Source organism: Montipora capricornis, chromosome 2, assembly GCF_036669925.1.
Source record: "Montipora capricornis isolate CH-2021 chromosome 2, ASM3666992v2, whole genome shotgun sequence".
In the NCBI taxonomy this organism is placed as follows: Eukaryota; Metazoa; Cnidaria; class Anthozoa; order Scleractinia; family Acroporidae; genus Montipora; species Montipora capricornis.
Window position 1 is genome coordinate 67,419,219 of NC_090884.1, and position 22,500 is coordinate 67,441,718.

The following is a 22,500-nucleotide window of genomic DNA, read 5'->3' on the forward strand; positions in this document are numbered from 1 at the left end:
AAAATTAATGTTCTGAAGTGTTATGTGGGAGCTACGTAATGCAGTGAATGTGGTGAGGAACTGAAAGGGGGAATACAAACAATATAAACAATTTTTATTCTTCAACATCAAATGTTAACTAACAATAGTTGCAAGATCATGTTAGGAATATTTTAGAAACACTGTAAGGAATCGCAGCAAACGCAAGGGGGAGAATGCCAATGAAAACGGTTTTGCAAATTAATTGAGAGAAAAAACGTGTAAGCAACGAGTTAGCAAGCTCAGATGTAGAAACCTTTCTTGACACAAAATTGCACTTGTACTGCTCTTAATGTTGGCAGTAATGTACAGAAATGCCATGTTGCCATGGTAACCGATATGACGTCATAAGGGCCCTTAAAGTATTACCCAACAATAGAGTTGCAAAGATATTTGTAGTTTGTCTACACCGTGAAATATCCTTCTTTGGTGTCTTTCATCGTTTCACAAACACTATAGCAACGAAAAACCAAACCAAATGTTCTAGCAGAGATGGGTTACCATATTTTCTTATCCATAGTGCTCCGGGAGCTCCGCTTACGCTTTATCTACGCTCCACTATAATTCATCATAACTAGCAAAGCCAATACAAAGCAAAGAGGAATCACGGAAACTTTTTAACAGCTGTTATCATCGGAATCACGTTCCGAGGACAACGAAACAAGGCAACAAGTGTTTGAAATCTAATCAAGGCCAAGGTAAGATATCATTGGGCTTTGCGAGAAACGAACGGTAGTTCGTTTTTTCCCGAATTAAGAGTCTTGCAATTGCTATCCTACAGTAGATGCTTATGATATAACTTTTGTCCTGTGTTTCCCAAATGCATAATCAGCGAATACGTTTACAATACGCCATTGAAACATTAACAGTGTGCATTTATGTTACCGACGTCCATAAGATGGTTAATTAATTCACACATATCGAGCTGCAAGTGACTTGATTACCTTCACTCCGATAGCTCATTGCTTTGGATTTCATGTCTCAGCTGACAAAGAAGAAGCGATACCAACGCTTTTCCTTGTAAAGTACAGCGGGTTCTTTGTTTTGCCGTTACTAGAACATTTTGCAATCAACCCTTCCCCAAACAAGAAACAATATTACCGGGAAGTGTAACTCATGTAAGTAGAAGGACAGTATTTCTGTCGTTTTCTTTTACACGTGAAGAAACAGTGGAATCAGTGTTGAAATTGTCCCCAAAAGAGAAGCAAATCCGTACATTTAAATTTCATGGTTTAAGCTTCGAGCAACGCTTGTGTGGAGACGATGGTAATTAGGATGCATCTTTGTTGTCAAAGTTTTTAACAACCCTTGATAGTCTAAAAATCACTCAGGGTTAGAAATCACATGTACTTATTATTAACTTAAAGTATTGACATTTGATTTAGAAGAGTAAGTATGTTTCTGGTTTTAGAGGCAGTTAGAGAAGTTGGCATTGTATTGTTTATGTTGTAGATGAAACTCGGCTGCCGATGTCAATGCTTTTGTCATGCGTGAAAGCACAAGAATCCAAGCTTAGAAAGAACAGAAAATACAAATCTGTATAGGAACTAAGGGCTTAACTACAGAAGCTTTATGAGCAAAAGTTAAGTCAGCTTTGCCTCAAAACGAATGCATTTTCATCGTTGTCACAACGTTTACTAATCATGTGGACGGTTTCAGTGAGACGATTTTAGCCCAATAACTAATTCCTAGAGGGAGAAACATAGTAACGAGATGCTGAAAGTAGCTTGGCAAAGACCTAAACCGAGCCGGAACACGAAAGTCGACGCGTACGAGGATTCCATCTCTAAAGAGTGACTAAAATATGTTATCAATCCTAACGGTTTTTCAAACACTTTGACGATGATGTTCGTAACATCAAAGGCACCCAACGAGCAAATTAAGCCAAAAGCCTTCCAGAGATATTTCTAGGCTCCTTGTAATGTACAAATACTGTCTAAAGAGATGTTTTTTATCACCTAGAAGAATTTGGTCTGTTCGGAAATCTTTTGTCCGAAAATTTTAGGGCATGATATCTTCATTTCAGAAAATGCTAGCAGAATATTAACGTGGCCTTCTAAGATCTTCGCAGCGAACCATTTGCTCATCCGAAACTGCTAGGTGATCTTTTAATTTTAAGTGCTAAAAATTGCAAAAATAGCCCTTCCAAAAACGTAAGGGACTACTTTTCCCTGGTTGCAAAACTTTTAGGTGATGTTTTAGTAAAGAATTTCTCGTCTGCTGTTTGGCAACGTGGAACCGAAATTCTTAGGACAGTTTGACTCGCTCGAACACACATCTCAGCGAATATTATCGTTGGGCGCTGCCCCTGTAACATCGAAACATGTCTTCCAAATTAAAAATTGTCGTCATCTTTCTAAAAATTACGATTTACTTTCTACTCTCTCGACTATCCAGTGAAAATTACAGATACATTACAGCTTTCCAGGCGATTTAGTTTTAAGAAAGAGGAAATTTATGTACTCTTTGCACCCTCGCTGAAACACAGACACGCAAATGCGAGCAAAAGCGGTAGTAAGTTGTGATATCGCTAATTCTTTTTCCGGAATGGGGCACTAGAACTTCTTGCGTGTAAATGGCTAGTATGACAGTGATTCAATGTAGAAATACCGTTTGATTTAAAACCATTCAAATTTCATCACTTCCGGAATTGGCGTTCTCCTTTAATTTGAAACATTTGCGTAAATGCTAATCGTAAGTGCAGGAAAACTGAGTATATTTCACCAAGAAATGATCCGTCGTCTGAGTAATGGGTTTACAAACATTTTTCCCTCACACGTGAGACTGTGCAAAATCTCCGTTCGAAATCATCACCTCAGGCTAAAAAATGAATCCCACTTTATAATTTAATGGCAAGGATTCATCATAAGTAGCAAAGTCAATACAAAGCAAAGAGGCATCACGTTTGGTAGGTAGGTAGTTAGGTAGGTGGGTATTAATATATAAAACCCACTTACGTTTTTGATAAAATTTTTAAAGGAATGCCTCGATTCCGCTAGATTTTCTTCATTCGGGAGTTGGAACCAAAGCATTGCGCCGCTTTTTAGAAACCCTCTCTTCGGTTGAGGAAGTGTCAGATCTGTAGCACTATTGCGGAGATGGTAATTAGTCAGATCAGCATTCCTGCTAACAAAAGAGTTCCTGAGGCTTGGCGCGAGGTCAGAATTTAGTTTAACGATTAGTTCGTTGGCATCGTAAGAGGAAGAGAAGATTTGCATAAATGCGCGGAGTAGCTCAACTTAAACACTCCGGCAAATCGTTAATGTATTTAATAAGAACAACAATGGACCCAGGATTGAGTCCTGAGGCACTCCGCAGGTAAATTGATTCTTAGATGATGGTTGTCCATTGATAATGCATTGCTGCTGACTATTTGTCATATACGATTCGAACCACTTTAGCTCTATGCCCGAGATACCAAAAATGTTTGTCCATCTTATTTCTTGTGTATTGGATCAAATGCTTTTCTATTATCTAGAAAAATGACACAGTTCAATTTCCCATTTTCCATATTTCAAGCCACTGGCCTCACACATTTGGATAAGAGCCGTTGCCATGGAGTGCTTTGGACGGAATCCTCATTGAAATTCTTAAAAACTCTCCCAATGGGACTGTGAAGAATATTTTATTGCACGTTTTTTGTGATAGTCTCGATTTCTCATAAGGTCCTTAATCTGTGGTGCAATCATCCAGGTAACAGACTTGACTGTTAGTTGTGAAAAATAGGCGTAAATAACCATAACTGGATTTCCACTAGTAAATGATTGCCATTAATGTTATAACAAAAAAAGGAAACATAAAACTTATTTACCACTTTTCAAATCCCCGCTGTCTCGTAACCACACCTCCGCGTAAATATAACGAAATGCCAAGCGGCTAGAAAGATTTGTTCGTTCCCACGAGTGTTCGTTATATCGGGTTCTGTTCCATACGTGGCAGAATGAAATCGTTTGTTATACTGAGGCCTTCGTTATGTAGGGGTTCCATTGTACTCACCATGGTACAACAGGGTACCCTGTTTCATAACAGGGTAGTCCTGTTCCGGGACTCCGTCTTACCCCGCCCTGAAAATGGACCTGGAACCCAGGCGGGAAAAGAGAGAGTCCTGTATTACTTGCAGGCGCATGCTCGGAATGAACCAATCATATTGCATTAGATGCCAGGCTGGATATGTAAATAAAGGGACCTTGAAACTCCGGCAAAAAAGCGTATATGAAAATTACTGTGTGATTTGCCGTGTTGGAAAATTATTGCCGAATAAATGTAACGACTGAGAGAAGATCGCAATAAATCGATGCAAAGGCTGAACTAGTAGATATAGCATAGGATTTCACTAAACGACAAAACAGCTCGGAGTCAGAATTTCATATTATCTGCAGTACTTTACCTCTAACAATGAGTTTCAGAAGGAAAGTGCTTTTAAGTAGCAACAATAAAAGCAAGGTGACACACGCTTTTAAGTAGCATTATTTCATCCTTAATAATTAATATTTACGAACAAATTTTGACCAGAAAAAAAAATCGTGACAATTAACGTCCGAATAATCGATGTTTGACTGTGCATATCAGTGGCGGATCTAGGGGAGGGGCCCGGGGGACCCGACCCCCCCACCCCCCGTATTTTGGTAAAAAGTATATATTCTGGTAAAAATTGAGGCTAAAATTTTTTTGGGGTTCACACACTCAAAAGGTCTGGATCAGCCACTGCATATATATGTATAAATTTAATAGGAACATTATTGCTTCATAATTGCGTTATCAACACAAACTGGTATGTAAAGAAACAAATAGTCCAGGTTGTGATTCAATTTCGTTTAACTATTTATCTAACTTTATCAGGAATCATGCTCAGTTTTTCTGTCATGCAATCGTCTTTTAGTTTTTCCGATATAAAAACAATTGCAGTCTCAACAGGCAGCTCTACATAAAACCTTGGCCATTTGGCCAAGGCTAAGTCTATCCTAGTAAGGAAAGAAAGATTTAATGCGAAGAGTGCGTTGAAAAATTATTCTAAGGAAAAATTATTAGTCTGAGTAAATTACTCCACTCTAATTACTCAAAAAAAAAAAAAACTCTGTTTGTCACCGGTGTTTGTGTATTATTCCTGATAAAACTGAGAGCATTTACGACATTTTTTACCTGACTGTTTTATATTGGGTATCCAAACAATTTGTCCCCGATTTTGAAAAAACAATTGGTAGGCCTAAACTTCTGAAACAATCACAGTTTCAATAATTACTGGGCAAATCAAATATATGTTCACTGGTCAGTGCAATTATCACATAACTAGATCGACAGAAGTAATGAACTATAAATAATGAACAAGAAACAAGAGTTCCAGCAGGAGATTTATGAGTCTTCGTTCGGCTATACACACCCACAACCTACAGTATATCTGTAAGTTTCAAAGAGTCTCGGGAGAGCAATTAAATCAAAATTTGATATTTTTCTGCGCCAACATCATGCAGCTGTTCAGTTGGGTTTCAGGCACGAAATTCAATACTTTCGCATGTCATCCATCTGATCTTCCACGATTGGGACTCACGATAAGAAGGACTGACTTACAATTAACATCGGACTCGGATCGTAGAAAATCGCAAACATATTAATGAACAACCATGTAGCAAACAGACTTGCCAAATCCTGTTGCAGGTTTAACAAAACCATCATTACCGGTAACGACTGCATGAATAGCTTGCAGTTGTTCCGCCTTAGGCACAAAGGTAAAGTGGCATTTCTTCAAGGCCAAATCAATTGCCTCCAGAAACTTGGCGTTATAATCTTTTTTCACATTATCCCCATGTATCCAGTGTAAAAGCACTCGGAATAAACTATGCCCAAATAAGGAATCTTTTTCCAAATATGGTTTTTCCCCCAGTTTTGGGGGGAAAAATGGCGTCATTCCGAGCATGCGCCTGCAAGTAATACAGGACTCTCTCTTTTCCCGCCTGGGTTCCAGGCCCATTTTCAGGGCGGGGTAAGAGGGAGTCCCGGAACAGGACTAATAACAGGGTTGAAGAGTTTGAAGGAAAGCTTAAGTGTACAAAAGTTTGGTATGTCCGATTCATTGGCCGTATTTATACTAGAGGACGTCTAAGACGTCCAGACGCATTCAACGTCTGGCCGTAAGTGCGACTAATATAAATACGGGACGCACTTAACTTCGACGGCTAGAAATCAAATTCACAATTTTATTCAAAAGACACTGAGATTAATCACCAAAGAGACTGTGTGCACTTCATTGCTAAGTGCGTCCCAGATTAGTGCGTCTCGTCTTTATACTAGACGGCTTAGACGTCTGAGACGACTAAGACGTCTGTTAACTGCGTCGTTTAGACGCACTTAACTTGAGACGTTTAATTCGTCTGACGTTTAATGCGTCCACCTTATTTCCCGTATTTATATTAGTCGTCTAAGACGTCTAAGATGTCTTAGACGTCCTCTAGTATAAATACGGCCATTGATGACTCTAAACAGTTTGGCAATTTCAGGAATGTTGCGGCAATTTTCAGCTATTGATTCGTCATTCTTTTAAAAGGCGCTTTGGATAAGTGTAAATGGAAACTTAAAGTATATCCCTAATCGTAGTAAATGTGCTTATTGAAGGTCCAGTTGAATTCAAGAACCATGGAATCAACCTCAAAATTGAGGGTAGTATTGGTGGCGTTAGAGTGGAGATCTAACCGTTGGAGGTTGTCAACGTTCAATAGAGAGTTGGCCATACAATTAGCTAAATGCCCTGAAGTGAAGGTCTCCGTTTTGGTCCCACGATGTGACCAGGAGGAAAGGAAAGCGGCTCATAACAACAAAGTGTCCCTAATCCAGGCAAAAGAAATGACCGGTTTTGAAGAGACCGATTGGCTTTCCTTTCCACCAGATGACCTTCAAATTGACTTTATTGTTGGACATGGAGTTGAACTGGGTCGTCACGCGCAAGTAATAAGAGACCATCGTCAATGTAAGTGGATTCAGTTCGTGCACACCGATCCAGAGGAGCTGGGGATGTTCAAGGATGACTCCGATGCCATTTCTAAGGCGGAAAGGCAGCATCAACTTGAAGTGGATCTCTGTGTAGAGGCTGATTGTGTTGTGGCAGTCGGGCCTAAGCTTGCAGAGGCTTATCGCTCTTACCTTCGCTTTTGTGAGAAGGACCAAGACGTGTTTGTCCTTACGCCAGGCATTTTCAGTGAGTTTTTCAACGTAGTACAGGGTAAGCAAGACGGAAACAAGTGTCGAGTTTTAGCTTTTGGCCGTGGCGATTCCGAAGATTTCTCTCTGAAGGGATTTGACATCGCAGCTGGAGCTGTAGGTAAGCTCGATGATGCAATTTGCATCTTTGTTGGCGCACAAGACAGGCATCAAGATGAAGTAGCAGATCGTTTGAAGAATTTTAGTATTCCTCCAGAACGACTAAGAGTAAGGACTTTCATAAAAACCAGGGAACGATTGAAACAACAGTTTTCTGAGGTGGATATTGCTATCTTGCCATCGAGATCCGAAGGTTTCGGCCTCGCCGCGCTGGAAGCCTTGTCAGCAGGGCTACCCGTTCTTGTAAGTGACAACTCGGGATTCGGAAAAGCCCTTCAAGAGGTTCGGTTTGGTTCCCATTATGTAGTTTCTTCTGAAGATGCTGTGTTGTGGGCTAAAAAAATCAAGGAGATTTGGGCCAAAAAGAGAGAAACACGGCTGGAAGAAGCTAAAGATTTGCGCGAGAACTACGGCAAGAAATACATTTGGGAAGAACAATGCAAGGGTCTTGTCGAGAGGATGAAGAAAGTCCTTGATGGTAGGTCTTTTTCTATTTTAGTGAAATCATACATACGTACATACTTAATTGACCGCTCTCCATAGGGGCTTTTCAGGGCCAATGAAACACAACGAAACGACGGAACAGAATAACAACAACTGTTAAGAATCCCAACTGGCCGGAGGCAAACCAGTTGGCTATTTACAAGTGCAGCTGGGAAGTTGAACCAGGGACTACCAGGATCAAATTCAACGAGTGGTCAGAGCGGGTCTTGAACCCGGGATCTCCGGATCTCAAGGCAAGCGCCCTAACCACTGGGCCACACTGCCTCATCATTGTAAAAGTAATTTAATACCGCACCCTGCGAAGATCAGAAGCTTTTAAGTTATTTTAACCTCCCACGCAGTCGTTTTTAGGGTAGTTGTATTTCACACCCTCCCCACAAACGCCTGCCTAGCCGAAGACAACATTCCTTTATTATTATTTGTTATTATAAAATAAGCTTCCAGCTTCTATTGGGCTTCCTCGCTACATAACTAAAAAGTAATTAATGTATTATTAGGAGATTATTTTAAAGCATTGTAATGTTTGTGGCAAATAAATAACATTGGGTGCCGGAGGTGATACAGTAGATGGAATCACAGGATGGGCGAGTTTAATTTAGTGTTCTGCCAATAAGAATTTTTTTCCCATTGCTTAGCCAATCGCATTTTACCTACTGAAATTCTGGAAAGTGAAGTCACCAGCAGCATTCAGGAATGAACAATATGGCGGCGATGACGGACTTATTAAACATTGTGTGCTCCTATTGAAAGTTACTCTATTAAATCTTTTCCAGTTGTCTGCGATCTAGGAATTCGTAAAAGCGAATAGCGACACATTTTCATTTTACCAACTGGACATATATTAAGCTGTATGTTACGAAAAACAGACCGACACAGACTCCCTTCTGTGGATTTTTGTTGGCGACTTGTAGGTTATTTTGCCTTCAAAGCTTAGCTCTGACTAGCATGTCTTAAAGTGATTTTTCTCTTTTATAAGACATAGTAGGACATTTTTTGAAAATGGTCCTCAGCAGTGGTTGATTTTGAATAAATCTCCATCTGTGCATAAATTTTTTTTTTCAAGTTTTATTCACGACTGGATGAAATGTCGTGACAAATGGTAATGTTGGAAAGGCATCATCAGCTCCATCGATATCCCTTTGGCAGACCTCTTGTCACCCAGTAAACCTAATTTACTTAGACATAGAGGTCATTCCTATATACTCCCAGGCACAGATAAGAACCGAACGGTTCAAGCTTTGTTTTGTGAATAGATGTCTCTTTAAATTTATCTTACTGTAATTGTAATCCAGAACGTTTGTTTTTGGAATCAGGAAAGAGTTGCATTATTATTATTATTATTATTATTATTATTTCCACGTGAGTCTGTTTCTTTTGTTGTAATAGACCAATTCGGCTAACTCAATGTTGTACCCAAGTCAAATCTTTTGGGAATAAATCGTTTTGTTCCAAGTATTTCCATATCATTTAACAGTGAATGCTTCATTGTCATGCAAATTCAACACACAAAGAATCTTAACCCCGAGAGATTTGAATTGGGTACAACATTGAATTAGCCGAATTGGTCTATTCCGACGATCTGCTGGCGAACTTTTGATAATGTTCTCTCTGCCAAATGTTTGCGATATCCACGCGCATGAAGGCGTGTTTTTAAATTAGAGAGAGAAATTCCTGGAAAGCTTTTCTCCGAGGAATTTGTTCCTAGAAGTCTGATAGAATCGCCTTTGATAAAGGCCTCTCCTGTCACACGGTGGGTGCAAGATGCCCGGCAAGATGTGTAGTGTGACAGATTCAGTGTTAGGAACAGTCGCATATCAAACATGAATGGGAAAGGAATGTAATCAGGCGAAGAAGGCGAAATATGACTCCCCTAAAAACGACTGCGTGGGAGGCTAAGGTTGTTGCAAGGGCTTTTTTCTGTTTTTGGAGCTGTACATACTTGACCTCTGTTAACAGGATTTGAAACGCGTTATCAAGTTAGGCATCAGTGATAGCTTAATCCTGTCCCAGACTTCAAATTATTTTAGTCTTTGACTTAGGCCCTATCGACACTAATTCGTTTCAACATGCTCCGTTTTCCAAAAATATTTCCATCCATGCACACCAGCGTTTTCGTATCGTTTTCACCTGACGATGAAAACAACAGGCTTCAAAATTCTCCCACGCTTTTGACGTCATCCTTTCCAAAAGCCTCCGTTTTCACCTAACCGCACTAGTGTTTCTTTGCGCTTTTACGCAATTGTTCTCAAAAGTCTCCGTTTTCGTCTATCCACACTGCAACCGGAGCGTTTTCAAAAGACTCCAACTTTCGAAACCGTTTTCGAAAGTCTCCGTTTTCATCAGCGTTTTCGGGAGTTTTAGTGTGGACGACGGGTGAAAACGCATCAAAACTTATGGGTTTTCAAACGAAAACGAAACAGTGTGGTCGGGGCCTTAATCCATCTGTAAAGGGACTAAACGTCTGTTATTTCTACATTCAATCACTAAAGGTAACAGAAATGTTTCTACAGTCATTTTTCTCTTTACAGACACCTTTCGAGCACACTTCCCTAAAACCGGCTTTATTTGGTTTTATGAATGGCCAGCTGTAACTGACTCCATCATTTAAATCATCTGAATTCTCGCTCTAGGTTAGTCAGATATCTCGCTCAACATGGGCAGCTGGTGCGGAGTCTACGAAAGAGATAATATCATAGTATCCAGTGATAAAATAATAGTCAGAGTGAACATTTGACCTTAGCTTCAATCAAACTACCACGAAGCATGAGATACATAATCAATAATGATTACAGACAGTTGTAAAAACCGGATAAGTGGGTGTCAGATACTCATGACAAAGCCAAACAAGCAAAGTTGTATTATTAATTCTGTGGCCCTACATTATCAACAACAACAACAACAACAACTTTATTAGCTTGTTTAAGTGGAAAAAGAGATTTACAAATATATAGGGAACAGTAACTCAGAACTCAGAATAACTAAGAAGCTAATCTAGCTGAGCTTTTTTCAGAAGTTTATAATTTTGCAAATGATGAGTCAAATTTCACCAATGACAAATCTACCTGTACGGACATCAAGGGGAAAGAACCATGCCCATCTAAAAGCCTTTCACAGTCCTTTGACAACCGAAGGTTTGCTTATTATATAACCTTACTTACTGAAGTGTGGGTCATTAAGTTATGTGTCTGGATACCAACAATTGATTCATTTTAACACAGGAAGCTTGGTCTCATGGTTATGATCACCTTTTTAAATGTGGTTTCTACCTGCTATGACAGAATGTAGTGTATTTAGACTTGTAAATTTGGCACGTTCTGTGTTGCTTTTGCAATGTTATTTTAATGGTACTCAGATAAACATATTATCTGTGCATGTATCTTTAAAATATCCCCTCCCCGATAGGGTCTAAAAGTACTCACGACACGAGTGACCACGAGTGACCACGGGTGAACACGGGTGACCACGAGTGACCACGAGTGAGATTGAATCAAAATATCTCCGTTTTGTTACTATGACGTCACATTCACATCATTTCATCAAATACCGTATCTATTAGAAATATGGGTTATTGACCAAGCTTGTTCTGTCAAGATTGCTGGATATTTGCCAAATTCTTTTTTTGTTTTTATGGACCGAGAGGAAGTGGAGGACCATAAACACGCAAAAAAAGAACGATACCAATATCCAGCTATCTTGACAGAACAAGCTTGGTCAATAAAGGATTTATTATATGACTTAAAACACCAAAAACTGATCTTTGATCTTGCGGTACCAAGCGAGAAATCCCGAGCGGGCAAAATAGCTCTATCTTGCCCGCTCGGGTAGCCAATCACAGCGCGCGATTTGGTTCATCTTGCCCGCTCACGGAGCTAGTCATATAATAAGGGAGACTACTGACTGAAGATTTTCCTTGGCATACGTCCGATAATTGAAAAAAACGGCAAAAAAAGTTTAAATGAAAAGAAAAAAACTGTAACTACAGCAAAACGTATGTTTTATTATGTCACCAAGTTACTTAACTTTTTTAAAACACGCCAAGCGTTAGATTTAAATATTTCCTTTGAGACACCAGGCGACCAACGTTCTGCTACTGCTATCTACTCTTCCTCTACTAGACATAACAAAAATTCAACTTCAGAGCGTGAAGTAATGAATTTTTTTTACTGGTGGAAAACAGTAACTGAAATTTACTTATTATCAAATGGAATAAGAAAGCCCTATAAATCGACACAATAAGGGAACTTAAGTTGAACTGAGGAACGTTCCTTCCTCCCCTTAATGAATATTGTTTCTTCTTAACTCAAGGTAAGGTAATGTCATGTAATTAACAAACTGGGTCATGTTATCACTTCCCGTTCTCACACACAGGTTTACCATTACTTTATGTGTCAAACAAACGTACAGGAGAGCGATAAAAAAAGCTTGTATTTCTAGCTTCTTTACGGAACATAAGGACATATATGTATTTTTGGAATCATACGGAGAGATTAGGTGTAATAAAAGGGGATAGTCGTAATAAAAATATATTTATACGAATTGTTCACTACCCAAAGGATATATAAGCTAAGAAAATGGCCGGACTATTACTGTGACGCCAGGAGTAGTGAGTTTACGACGCAAAACTCAATGAAGTACTTGTTCAGACATCGTCGGCAACACAATTGAAAGTTGAAAGGAATTTTCCAAAGCTAAGGGTTGATCATTGACATCATTAATTGGGTTGTGCCAAATAAAATGGTCATGTGATATTTATGACTATTATTATAATCGTTTTGCTGTAAAGTTTTCTTTAGTATTTTGGGTTTCCCTTCATTCCATATGCAATCTGCAATGTATAGTCCAGACTAGTCTCAACATTGGCGAGACAGGTAGACGACTAAGCGATCGATTCCGTGAACACCTTCGCGATGTTGAGAAGAATGACAAGGTCACTCGTGGTCACCCGTGGTAACTCGTAACTCGTGCTCACTTGTGGTCACCCGTGGTCATCCTTGTTTACTCGTGGCAAATACTTTTAGACCCTATCCTCCTCCCCTCCCTCCAAAAAAAAAAATAAAACGAAATAAATAAAAAAATAGATAAGCCAGAGGGTACACTGGGTTGCCTGTGGTACGTGCACCGTTTCAGACAATTTTTTTCAAGTTGGGGGGTCATTAAGACCATTTAAGGGGTCACCCAGAAGTCATACCAGCAGAGGCCCTTTGGCTCACAGATCCTCACACGTTCGTACGACGAAACAGATCCTTTTCTGAGGTTAAAAACCTGGCTACCGGCCTATTAATCAATCATTCGTCAGAAAGAAGAAATTCCTGTCCTCTTAAAAAAAAAATAAACACGCATTGCTTACGCGTGGTAGTGACGTAACACAGCGATTTATTCCATATAAAATGTCAACTGAGCTGTGTGTTGTCTTCCAGGAGATTCAAGTTGTCCTTGCGTAATATGTAGTTCTAACAGTGCACGATATTGTTTTGGTCAGTATTGTCTATCATTGTAGTGCCATGGTAGAAGTCTTGGGTAAATAGCCTGAGAAGACATGTGGTTACTAGCAAAGTACTGAACCCAGAAAGATTGAAGAAAATAAATGGGAAGTTATAAACATTGGCTTCTGGGATGACATGTTGATAGTTTTCAAGCTCCTTCACAACTTTTTTCACCACAAGTTTAAGCGTGCCCTCTGAGCAGCTTTGTAATACTAAAATTTACTAAAGTTAACATTATCCTGCGGGGTTAGTATCTGGATGGGTGACCATACCCCTTTGCAAAACAGAAGCATTGGACCGAAAATACTATTACATGTAACGCTAACAAATGCGAACTCAGCAAGGTACAGATTTTGTTAGCTTGCTTTATGCAAAACAAGAACATCATTCTAAAAGCTTATTCTACGCAAAAAGTAGGTTCTGGAGGTAATTTTGAGAGTAGAAATCAAGGTTAAATGCTTTACTATTGCCATAAAAACTATCCAGTTAAGCTCGCATATCATAAAACATGATGAATTCATAAAGGCCACCTTTTCCAGCGATCAATTTTTTGAAACAAACAACATATTTGCTATTAGAGGCAAAACCCCCTTCTATTTCATTACGTGCGTGAAGAGAAGAAACTCAATCGTGTCAAATATGCGCAATATTGCAACAAACTAACTTTCAGGATCAAACCGTTTACATGAAGAACCTTTTCCTTAAATAATGAAGCACAAAATACACGACAAGCTTTCTTTCAAATAATTCTTGGCTGTCACATTTCCAATTATTTTTTTTACCTGAAGACTGTGCAGAGTTGATCACAGATCCACGTAAGGTGTTCGATTCGTTCTCTGTCTTTGTTGCACCCATAAGTTACCAGAGAATTTTCCATTTGGTTTCAGTGTTCTACATAACAGCACACTTGGTAAAATATTATTTTAGAAATACAGCTCACTTTGATTTCGGCTCGACGGGCGACAGATTGTTGTCGAAGTCCATTACTCGTCGCTTTTGAGATTCCAGGTGTTGGTTTTTTACCGCCTGCCTAGTTTATCCAACTGACTTTCCATTATTGAGCTCCATAAGGGTATATTTTGTTTAAGGATCCACTAAAACGCCATTCGCGTTACATGACGTTCGACGCCATTGCCGGTTAAGTTTATCATTCTACTGTGTTCACCAGAGAAATCTACGCATTTCCACTACCCACTCTATCCTAAGAAAATACGAGCAGAAGGCTGTATGCACAAAGACACCACTTAGCTGGGGAGTGACAGGCAAGACTTTTACCGACACGGAAAAAAAAGAAAGGAAAAAAAGAAAAAAAAAAAAAGAAAACAAACAAATGAGATTAAGATTCCCATGAATGGGGTAGTCTCTAAAGAAAATGTGGTGCTGCGTCGGTAGGGAAGTAGTATACAAAAATTTGGGTTTCATCAACGGAGTTGATAATGTAAATTGGCCACCGTACAGAGATTCTAAAAGCTGACGTTTCGAGCGTTAGCCCTTCGTCAGAGCGAATCGAGAAATTGTGGGTTACATGTAGTTTTTATAGTAGAGTAGGAGCTATGCTATTGGTGGTAACATGGCAACGTGAAAAATAGGAATACATTAGTTAAATGAAAAGCGTTCGTTAATACCGTGAGGATTAAGAGTGCCGATTTGGAATGAATTTTTGTTCCAGATTCTTGCGGCTTTCCGTCGTACCTAGATGTAGGGAAAGGCCGCAGATAGCCATGTGTTTTATGGAGTGGTTAGGGAGATTAAAATGATGAACGACTGGCTAAGATACATCCTTGTCATTCTTCTCAACATTGGCGAGACAGGCAGACGACTAGGCGACCGATTCCGCGAACACCTTCTCTGTACGGTGGCCAATTTACATTATCGACTCTGTTGATAAAACCAAATTTCAATTAACAAATAAACAAATAAATCATTTAATGGCATACGATACTGGGTATGCCGTTTATTCAATCAGTCAACAAGACTACACAAAAATGTCTTTTGTCGCTTACAAATTAGTAGACCTACAAAACGTGGACACACATGGCATGCAAATGAGCTATTTTGGGGTTAATTAAGTGGTCCCTGGTCACACAATCCTTTACTCATAGTTCTCCGTTGATCAGGACAACTTCTGAGTACTGGATTTGTGAGCTCCTGGTTTGTCTTGTACCCCGGGTCTTGTACATACTTACACAAGTAACAGTTGCATCACGTTTTGTTGAATTCAATCGACTTGCCCATTGAAAACTTGCACTCAATCTTCAAAGAACTTGTTTTGGTTTGCTCTTAAAACAGTTTGAATTACCCTACATGTACAGTGCAGTTTTTATTCCAAATACATCGCACACAGTGAAAATTAAACGTTTCCTTTAAAAAAGAAACGGCATCCTTTAAACGATAACTTTTGAACCGGTTTACCTTTTTCTTACTGAGTTGAAGTATTAGTGCTTCGGCCGTGTTGTTTTCAAATCATTACAACAGCTTTTCGTGGATTGACGTCCACTTAAACTCAACTTTGTCTACCACTTTTAAAGGCGATAAATAGGTAGCGTGGTATAGGTAACTTTGTCGATGACTGCAGAAAATTAGTGATGTTTTTAAGGTGGCTCAAAACTGATTCGTTATTTTTTAACACTAGTTCTTTGATTGATCGAAACTACCACAATTTTTAGTTTGTTTCCTTGAAAAGGGTATCGAAGAGCCATCTTAAGTTATCGAAAATTAATGTGGCGCTGAGCCTACGGTATAGATTTGTTTAAAACTACCATTTTTGAGTTACAGGATTAAACGTGACTTAAGAGACTATGTTGTTGCTATAGTAACCTATTATGTCACAAAAGAAAAGATCAAAACTTGTTAAACAATAATTGGGCATTGTTTCCTTTTCAAGGAAAGAAACCAAAGATTGTTGTAGTAAAAAAAATAACAAAACCGTTTTGAGCCACCTTAATTTTAAGCTGCAGACTTGTGTTTCATTTAACACAAGTCAATATATATTTAACTTATAAACTTGAGAATTATTCAATAGTTTAAACAGTGACTGCAAAAAAGGGAAATTGAAATTAACGGAAGATGGCTTAAATACTTATTTCGTACTATGTTCTGTCTATAGGGTGTGGTAATTCTTCGTCCAACCAGCAGAACGATCAACGGATAGATTCAAACGCAAATGGACATTCTAATGCAAAGCATGCGAACAGTATGAAAAGCAATAGTGAAGAATCACTACTGCACTCAGCCGCTAAGGTTGGAGACGTCAATACTATTGAGAAAATACTGTCTATTGAACTTGACATTGATTCAAGAAACAGCAATGGAGCAACGCCATTGATGATTGCAGCTTCTAATGGTAGATTAGATGCATTCAGTGTCCTAATAGAAAGAAAATCAGATCCTACTTTGAAAAACAACAACGGGGAGACATTGCTACACTATGCTTCGCACGGCGATAATGATGTCATCATTGAGAAGCTACTGTCTCTTGGACTTGACATTGATTCAAGAAGCAGCAATGGAGCAACGCCATTGATGATTGCAGCTCGTGAGGGTAGATTAGATGCATTCAGTGTCCTAATAGAAAGAAGATCAGATCCTACTTTGAAAAACAACAACGGGTGGACATTGCTACACTATGCTGCGCAAGGCGGTAATGATGTCATCATTAAGAAGCTACTGTCTCTTGGACTTGACATTGATTCAAGAAGCAGCAATGGAGCAACGCCATCGATGATTGCGGCCCTTTGTGGTAGATTAGATGCATACACTGTCCTAATACAAAAAAAATCAGCTCCTACCTTGAAAGACAACGACGGGTGGACATTGCTACACTATGCTGCGCAAGGGAATAATCATGTCATCATTGAGAAGCTACTCTCTCTTGGACTTGACATTGATTCAAGAAGCAGCAATGGAGCAACGCCATTGATGATTGCAGCTCGTGAGGGTAGATTAGATGCATTCAGTGTCCTAATGGAAAGAAAATCAAATCCTACTTTGAAAAACAACGACGGGTGGACATTGCTACACTATGCTGCGCAAGGCAATAATCATGTCATCATTGAAAAGCTACTGTCTCTTGGACTTGACATTGATTCAAGAAGCAGCAATGGAGCAACGCCATTGATGATTGCAGCTCGTGAGGGTAGATTAGATGCATTCAGTGTCCTAATAGAAAGAAGATCAGATCCTACTTTGAAAGACAACAACGGGGAGACATTGCTACACTATGCTTCGCACGGCGATAATGATGTCATCATTAAGAAGCTACTGTCTCTTGGACTTGACATTGATTCAAGAACAAGCGATGGAACAACTCCATTAATGATTACAGCTAGTCGTGGTAGATTAAATGCATTCAGTGTCCTCGTAGAAAGAAAATCAGATCCTACTTTGAAAAACAAAAACGGGGAGACATTGCTACACTATGCTGCGGAAGGCGATAATCATGTCATCATTAAGAAGCTACTGTCTCTTGGACTTGACATTGATTCAAGAAGGAGCAGCGGAGCAACGCCATTGATGATTGCAGCCCTTTGTGGTAGATTAGATGCATTCAGTGTCTTAATAGAAAGAAAATCAGATCCTACTTTGAAAAACAACAACGGGTGGACATTGCTACATTATGCTGCGGAAGGCGATAATCATGTCATCATTGAGAAGCTACTGTCTCTTGGACTTGACATTGATTCAAGATGCAGCAATGGAGCAACGCCATTGATGATTGCAGCTTGTCGTGGTAGATTAAATGCATTCAGTGTCCCCATAGAAAGAAAATCAGATGCTACTTTGAAAAACAACAACGGGTGGACATTGCTACATAATGCTGCGCAAGGCGGTAATGATGTCATCATTGAGAAGCTACTGTCTCTTGGACTTGACATTGATTCAAGAAGCAGCAATGGAGCAACGCCATTGATGATTGCAGCTCTTTGTGGTAGATTAGATGCATTCAGTGTCCTAATAGAAAGAAGATCAGATCCTACTTTGAAAGACAACAACGGGTGGACATTGCTACACTATGCTGCGCAAGGCGATAATCATGTCATCATTGAAAAGCTACTGTCTCTTGGACTTGACATTGATTCAAGAAGCAGCAATGGAGCAACGCCATTGATGATTGGAGTCCTTTATGGTAGATTAGATGCATTCAGTGTCCTAATAGAAAGAAAATCAGATCCTACTTTGAAAAACAACAACGGGGAGACATTGCTACACTATGCTGCGCAAGGCGGTAATGATGTCATCATTGAGAAGCTACTGTCTCTTGGACTTGACATTGATTCAAGAAGCAGCAATGGAGCAACGCCATTGATGATTGCAGCTCGTGAGGGTAGATTAGATGCATTCAGTGTCCTAATAGAAAGAAAATCAGATCCTACTTTGAAAAACAACAAAGGGGGGACATTGCTACATTATGCTGCCCAAGGCGGTAATGATGTCATCATTGAGAAGCTACTGTCTCTTGGACTTGACATTGATTCAAGAAGCAGCAATGGAGCAACGCCATTGATGATTGCAGCTCGTGAGGGTAGATTAGATGCATTCAGTGTCCTAATGGAAAGAAAATCAGATCCTACTTTGAAAAACAACAACGGGGAGACATTGCTACACTGTGCTGCAGAAGGCGGTAATCAGGTCATCATTGAGAAGCTACTGTCTCTTGGACTTGACATTGATTCAAGAACAAGCGATGGAGCAACGCCATTAATGATTACAGCTTGTCGTGGGAGATTAAATGCATTCAGTGTCCTCATAGAAAGAAAATCAGATCCTACTTTGAAAAACAACAACGGGGAGACATTGCTACACTATGCTGCGGAAGGCGATAATCATGTCATCATTGAGAAGCTACTGTCTCTTGGGCTTGACATTGATTCAAGAACAAGCGATGGAGCAACGCCATTAATGATTACAGCTTGTCGTGGTAGATTAAATGCATTCAGTGTCCTCATAGAAAGAAATTCAGATTATACCTGGAAAAACAACAACGGGGAGACATTGCTACACTATGCTGCGGAAGGCGATAATCATGTCATCATTGAGAAGCTACTGTCTCTTGGACTTGACATTGATTCAAGAAGGAGCAGCGGAGCAACGCCATTGATGATTGCAGCCCTTTGTGGTAGATTAAATGCATTCAGTGTCCTCATAGAAGGAAAATCAGATCCTACTTTGAAAAACAACAGCGGGAAGACATTGCTACACTATGCTGCCAAAGGCGATAATCATGTCATCATTGAGAAGCTACTATCTCTTGGACTTGACATTGATTCAAGAAGCAGCAATGGAGCAACACCATTGATGATTGCAGGTCGTGAGGGTAGATTAGATGCATTCGGTGTCCTAATGGAAAAAAAATCAGATCCTACTTTGAAAGACAACAACGGGGAGACATTGCTACACTGTGCTGAAGGAGGCGGTAATCATGTCATCATTGAGAAGCTACTGTCTCTTGGACTTGACATTGATTCAAGAACAAGCGATGGAGCAACGCCATTAATGATTACAGCTTGTGAGGGTAGATTAAATGCATTCAGTGTCCTCATAGAAAGAAAATCAGATCCTACTTTGAAAAACAACAACGGGGAGACATTGCTACACTATGCTGCGGAAGGCGATAATCATGTCATCATTAAGAAGCTACTGTCTCTTGGACTTGACATTGATTCAAGAAGGAGCAGCGGAGCAACGCCATTGATGATTGCAGCCCTTTGTGGTAGATTAAATGCATTCAGTGTCCTAATAGAAAGAAAATCAGATCCTACTTTGAAAGACAACAACGGGTGGACATTGCTACACTATGCTGCGCAAGGCAGTAATGATGTCATCATTGAGAAGCTACTGTCTCTTGGACTTGACATTGATTCAAGAAGCAGCAACGGAGCAACGCCATTGATGATTGCGGCTTATCATGGTAGATTAGATGCATTCAGTGTCCTAATAGAAAGAAAATCAGATCCTACTTTGAAAAACAACAACGGGGAGACATTGCTACACTATGCTGCGCAAGGCAATAATCGTGTCATCATTGAGAAGCTACTGTCTCTTGGACTTGACATTGATTCAAGAAGCAGCAATGGAGCAACGCCATTGATGATTGCAGCCCTTTGTGGTAGATTAGATGCATTCAGTGTCCTAATAGAAAGAAAATCAGATCCTACTTTGAAAAACAACAACGGGTGGACATTGCTACACTATGCTGCGCAAGGCGGTAATGATGTCATCATTGAGAAGCTACTGTCTCTTGGACTTGACATTGATTCAAGAAGCAGCAATGGAGCAACGCCATTGATGATTGCAGCTTGTCGTGGTAGATTAAATGCATTCAGTGTCCTCATAGAAAGAAAATCAGATCCTATTTTGAAAAACAACAACGGGTGGACATTGCTACACTATGCTGCGCAAGGGAATAATCATGTCATCATTGAGAAGCTACTGTCTCTTGGACTTGACATTGATTCAAGAATCAGCAATGGAGCAACGCCATTGATGATTGCAGCCCTTTGTGGTAGATTAGATGCATTCAATGTCCTAATAGAAAGAAAATCAGATCCTACTTTGAAAAGCAACAACGGGTTTACATTGCTACACTATGCTGCGCAAGGCGATAATCGTGTCATCATTGAGAAGCTACTGTCTTTTAAACTTGACATTGATTGAAGAAGCAGCAATGGAGCAACGCCATTGATGATTGGAGCTCTTGAGGGTAGATTAGATGCATTCAGTGTCCTAATAGAAAGAAAATCAGATTCTACTTAAAAAAAAAAAAACAACGGGGAGACATTGCTACACTGTGCTGGAGGAGGTGGTAATCATGTCATTATTGAGAAGCTACTGTCTCTTGGACTTGACATTGATTCAAGACGCACCGATGGAGCAACTCCATTGATGATTGCAGCTTATCATGGTAGATTAGTCGCATTCAGTATCCTAATAGGAAGAAAATCAGATCCTACTTTGAAAAACAACAACGGGTGGAGATTGCTACACTATGCAGCACAAGGTGATAGTGATGTCATCATTGAGAAGCTACTGTTATTGGACTTGACATTGATTCAAGGAGAAGCGATGGTTTGACACAACTGAGGTAGGCAGCAATTCATGGTAATGAAAAAGGGGAGCACGCCACTAAACTCTAATAGGAAACAGCTCGAGTGCTAAGTCCCAATAGAAAATTCGCGATAAGTAGTGCTTTTTGTGGTGTTATCCTCGTAGGAAAGTCCTGGCCTTTCTTGATTTTTTGTCAAAGGAACAGTGTAATATGGTTGAAATCGGCAATCACCTCGGGATTTCAGACTGTGATACCGTCTTGCCAGTCAGTCGGTGCTATTAACACACTTTCATGACGTTTAAGTACTAACCCTTTAAGTACTAACCAGGCATATATGCGTGGCTAGTACTTAAAGGGTTAAAACTTGTAATATGCCCCCCTCCCCCGGGGAGGGGGGGGGGGGGGTTGCTACTCCCTTATAAGGGCTTAATGGGGACTTGCAGCCAGCCAGCGCATGTTTTTAGGGAATTTTGTCTTGGACAGGGTATCAAATTTATCATCTTTTGTCTTAAACTGGGTTAAATGTCTTAAACAGGGTATCAAAAATCGGAAGCTACTGTCTCTTGGACTTGACATTGATTCAAGAAGCAGCAATGGAGCAACGCCATTGATGATTGCAGCTCGTGAGGGTAGATTAGATGCATTCAGTGTCCTAACAGAAAGAAAATCAGATCCTACTTTGAAAAACAACAACGGGGAGACATTGCTACACTATGCTGCGCAAGGCGATAATGATGTCATCATTGAGAAGCTACTGTCTCTTGGACTTGACATTGATTCAAGAAGCAGCAATGGAGCAACGCCATTGATGATTGCAGCTCGTGAGGGTAGATTAGATGCATTCAGTGTCCTAATAGAAAGAAGATCAGATCCTATTTTGAAAAACAACAACGGGTGGACATTGCTACACTATGCTGCACAAGGCGGTAATGATGTCATCATTGAGAAGCTACTGTCTCTTGGACTTGACATTGATTCAAGAAGCAGCAACGGAGCAACGCCATTGATGATTGCAGCCCTTTGTGGTAGATTAGATGCATTCAGTGTCCTAATAGAAAGAAAATCAGATCCTACTTTGAAAAACAACAACGGGTGGACATTGCTACACTATGCTGCGCAAGGCGGTAATGATGTCATCATTGA

General features: G+C 39.9%; 2 protein-coding genes across 2 annotated transcripts in view; both read left to right on the forward strand.

Moving 5' to 3' along the window:
- Positions 1-437: 437 nt before the first annotated feature.
- LOC138037677 (serine/threonine-protein phosphatase 6 regulatory ankyrin repeat subunit B-like) lies at positions 438-20,966 on the forward strand. The gene is made up of 5 exons (XM_068883578.1): positions 438-716; positions 6,625-7,804; positions 16,420-17,052; positions 17,347-18,537; positions 18,928-20,966. Exons 2-5 carry the CDS (start codon positions 6,646-6,648, stop codon positions 20,964-20,966), a joined length of 5,022 nt encoding a protein of 1,673 aa, XP_068739679.1. The 5' UTR covers positions 438-716; positions 6,625-6,645.
- Positions 20,967-21,194: 228 nt separating this feature from the next.
- Positions 21,195-22,500, forward strand: part of LOC138037678 (putative ankyrin repeat protein RF_0381) — a 1,736-nt gene continuing 430 nt past the window's right edge. Inside the window, exons 1-2 of the mRNA XM_068883579.1 lie at positions 21,195-21,309; positions 22,017-22,500. The exon at positions 22,017-22,500 is cut by the window's right edge and continues 430 nt beyond it. Of these exons, the coding sequence (XP_068739680.1) occupies positions 21,195-21,309; positions 22,017-22,500 (599 nt within the window). The remainder of the gene's footprint in view (positions 21,310-22,016) is intronic.

What these genes read in the sequence shown, in the direction of transcription:
- LOC138037677 (XM_068883578.1), top strand. Translation starts at nt 6,646, where the DNA reads ATGGAATCAACCTCAAAATTGAGGGTAGTATTGGTGGCGTTAGAGTGG. An exon ending in GATGATTGCGGCCCTTTGTG is followed by an intron (nt 17,053 to 17,346) that starts GTAGATTAGATG and finishes ATGCTGCGCAAG; the next exon opens with GCAATAATCATGTCATCATT. An exon ending in ACACTATGCTGCGCAAGGCG is followed by an intron (nt 18,538 to 18,927) that starts GTAATGATGTCA and finishes ACTGTGCTGCAG; the next exon opens with AAGGCGGTAATCAGGTCATC.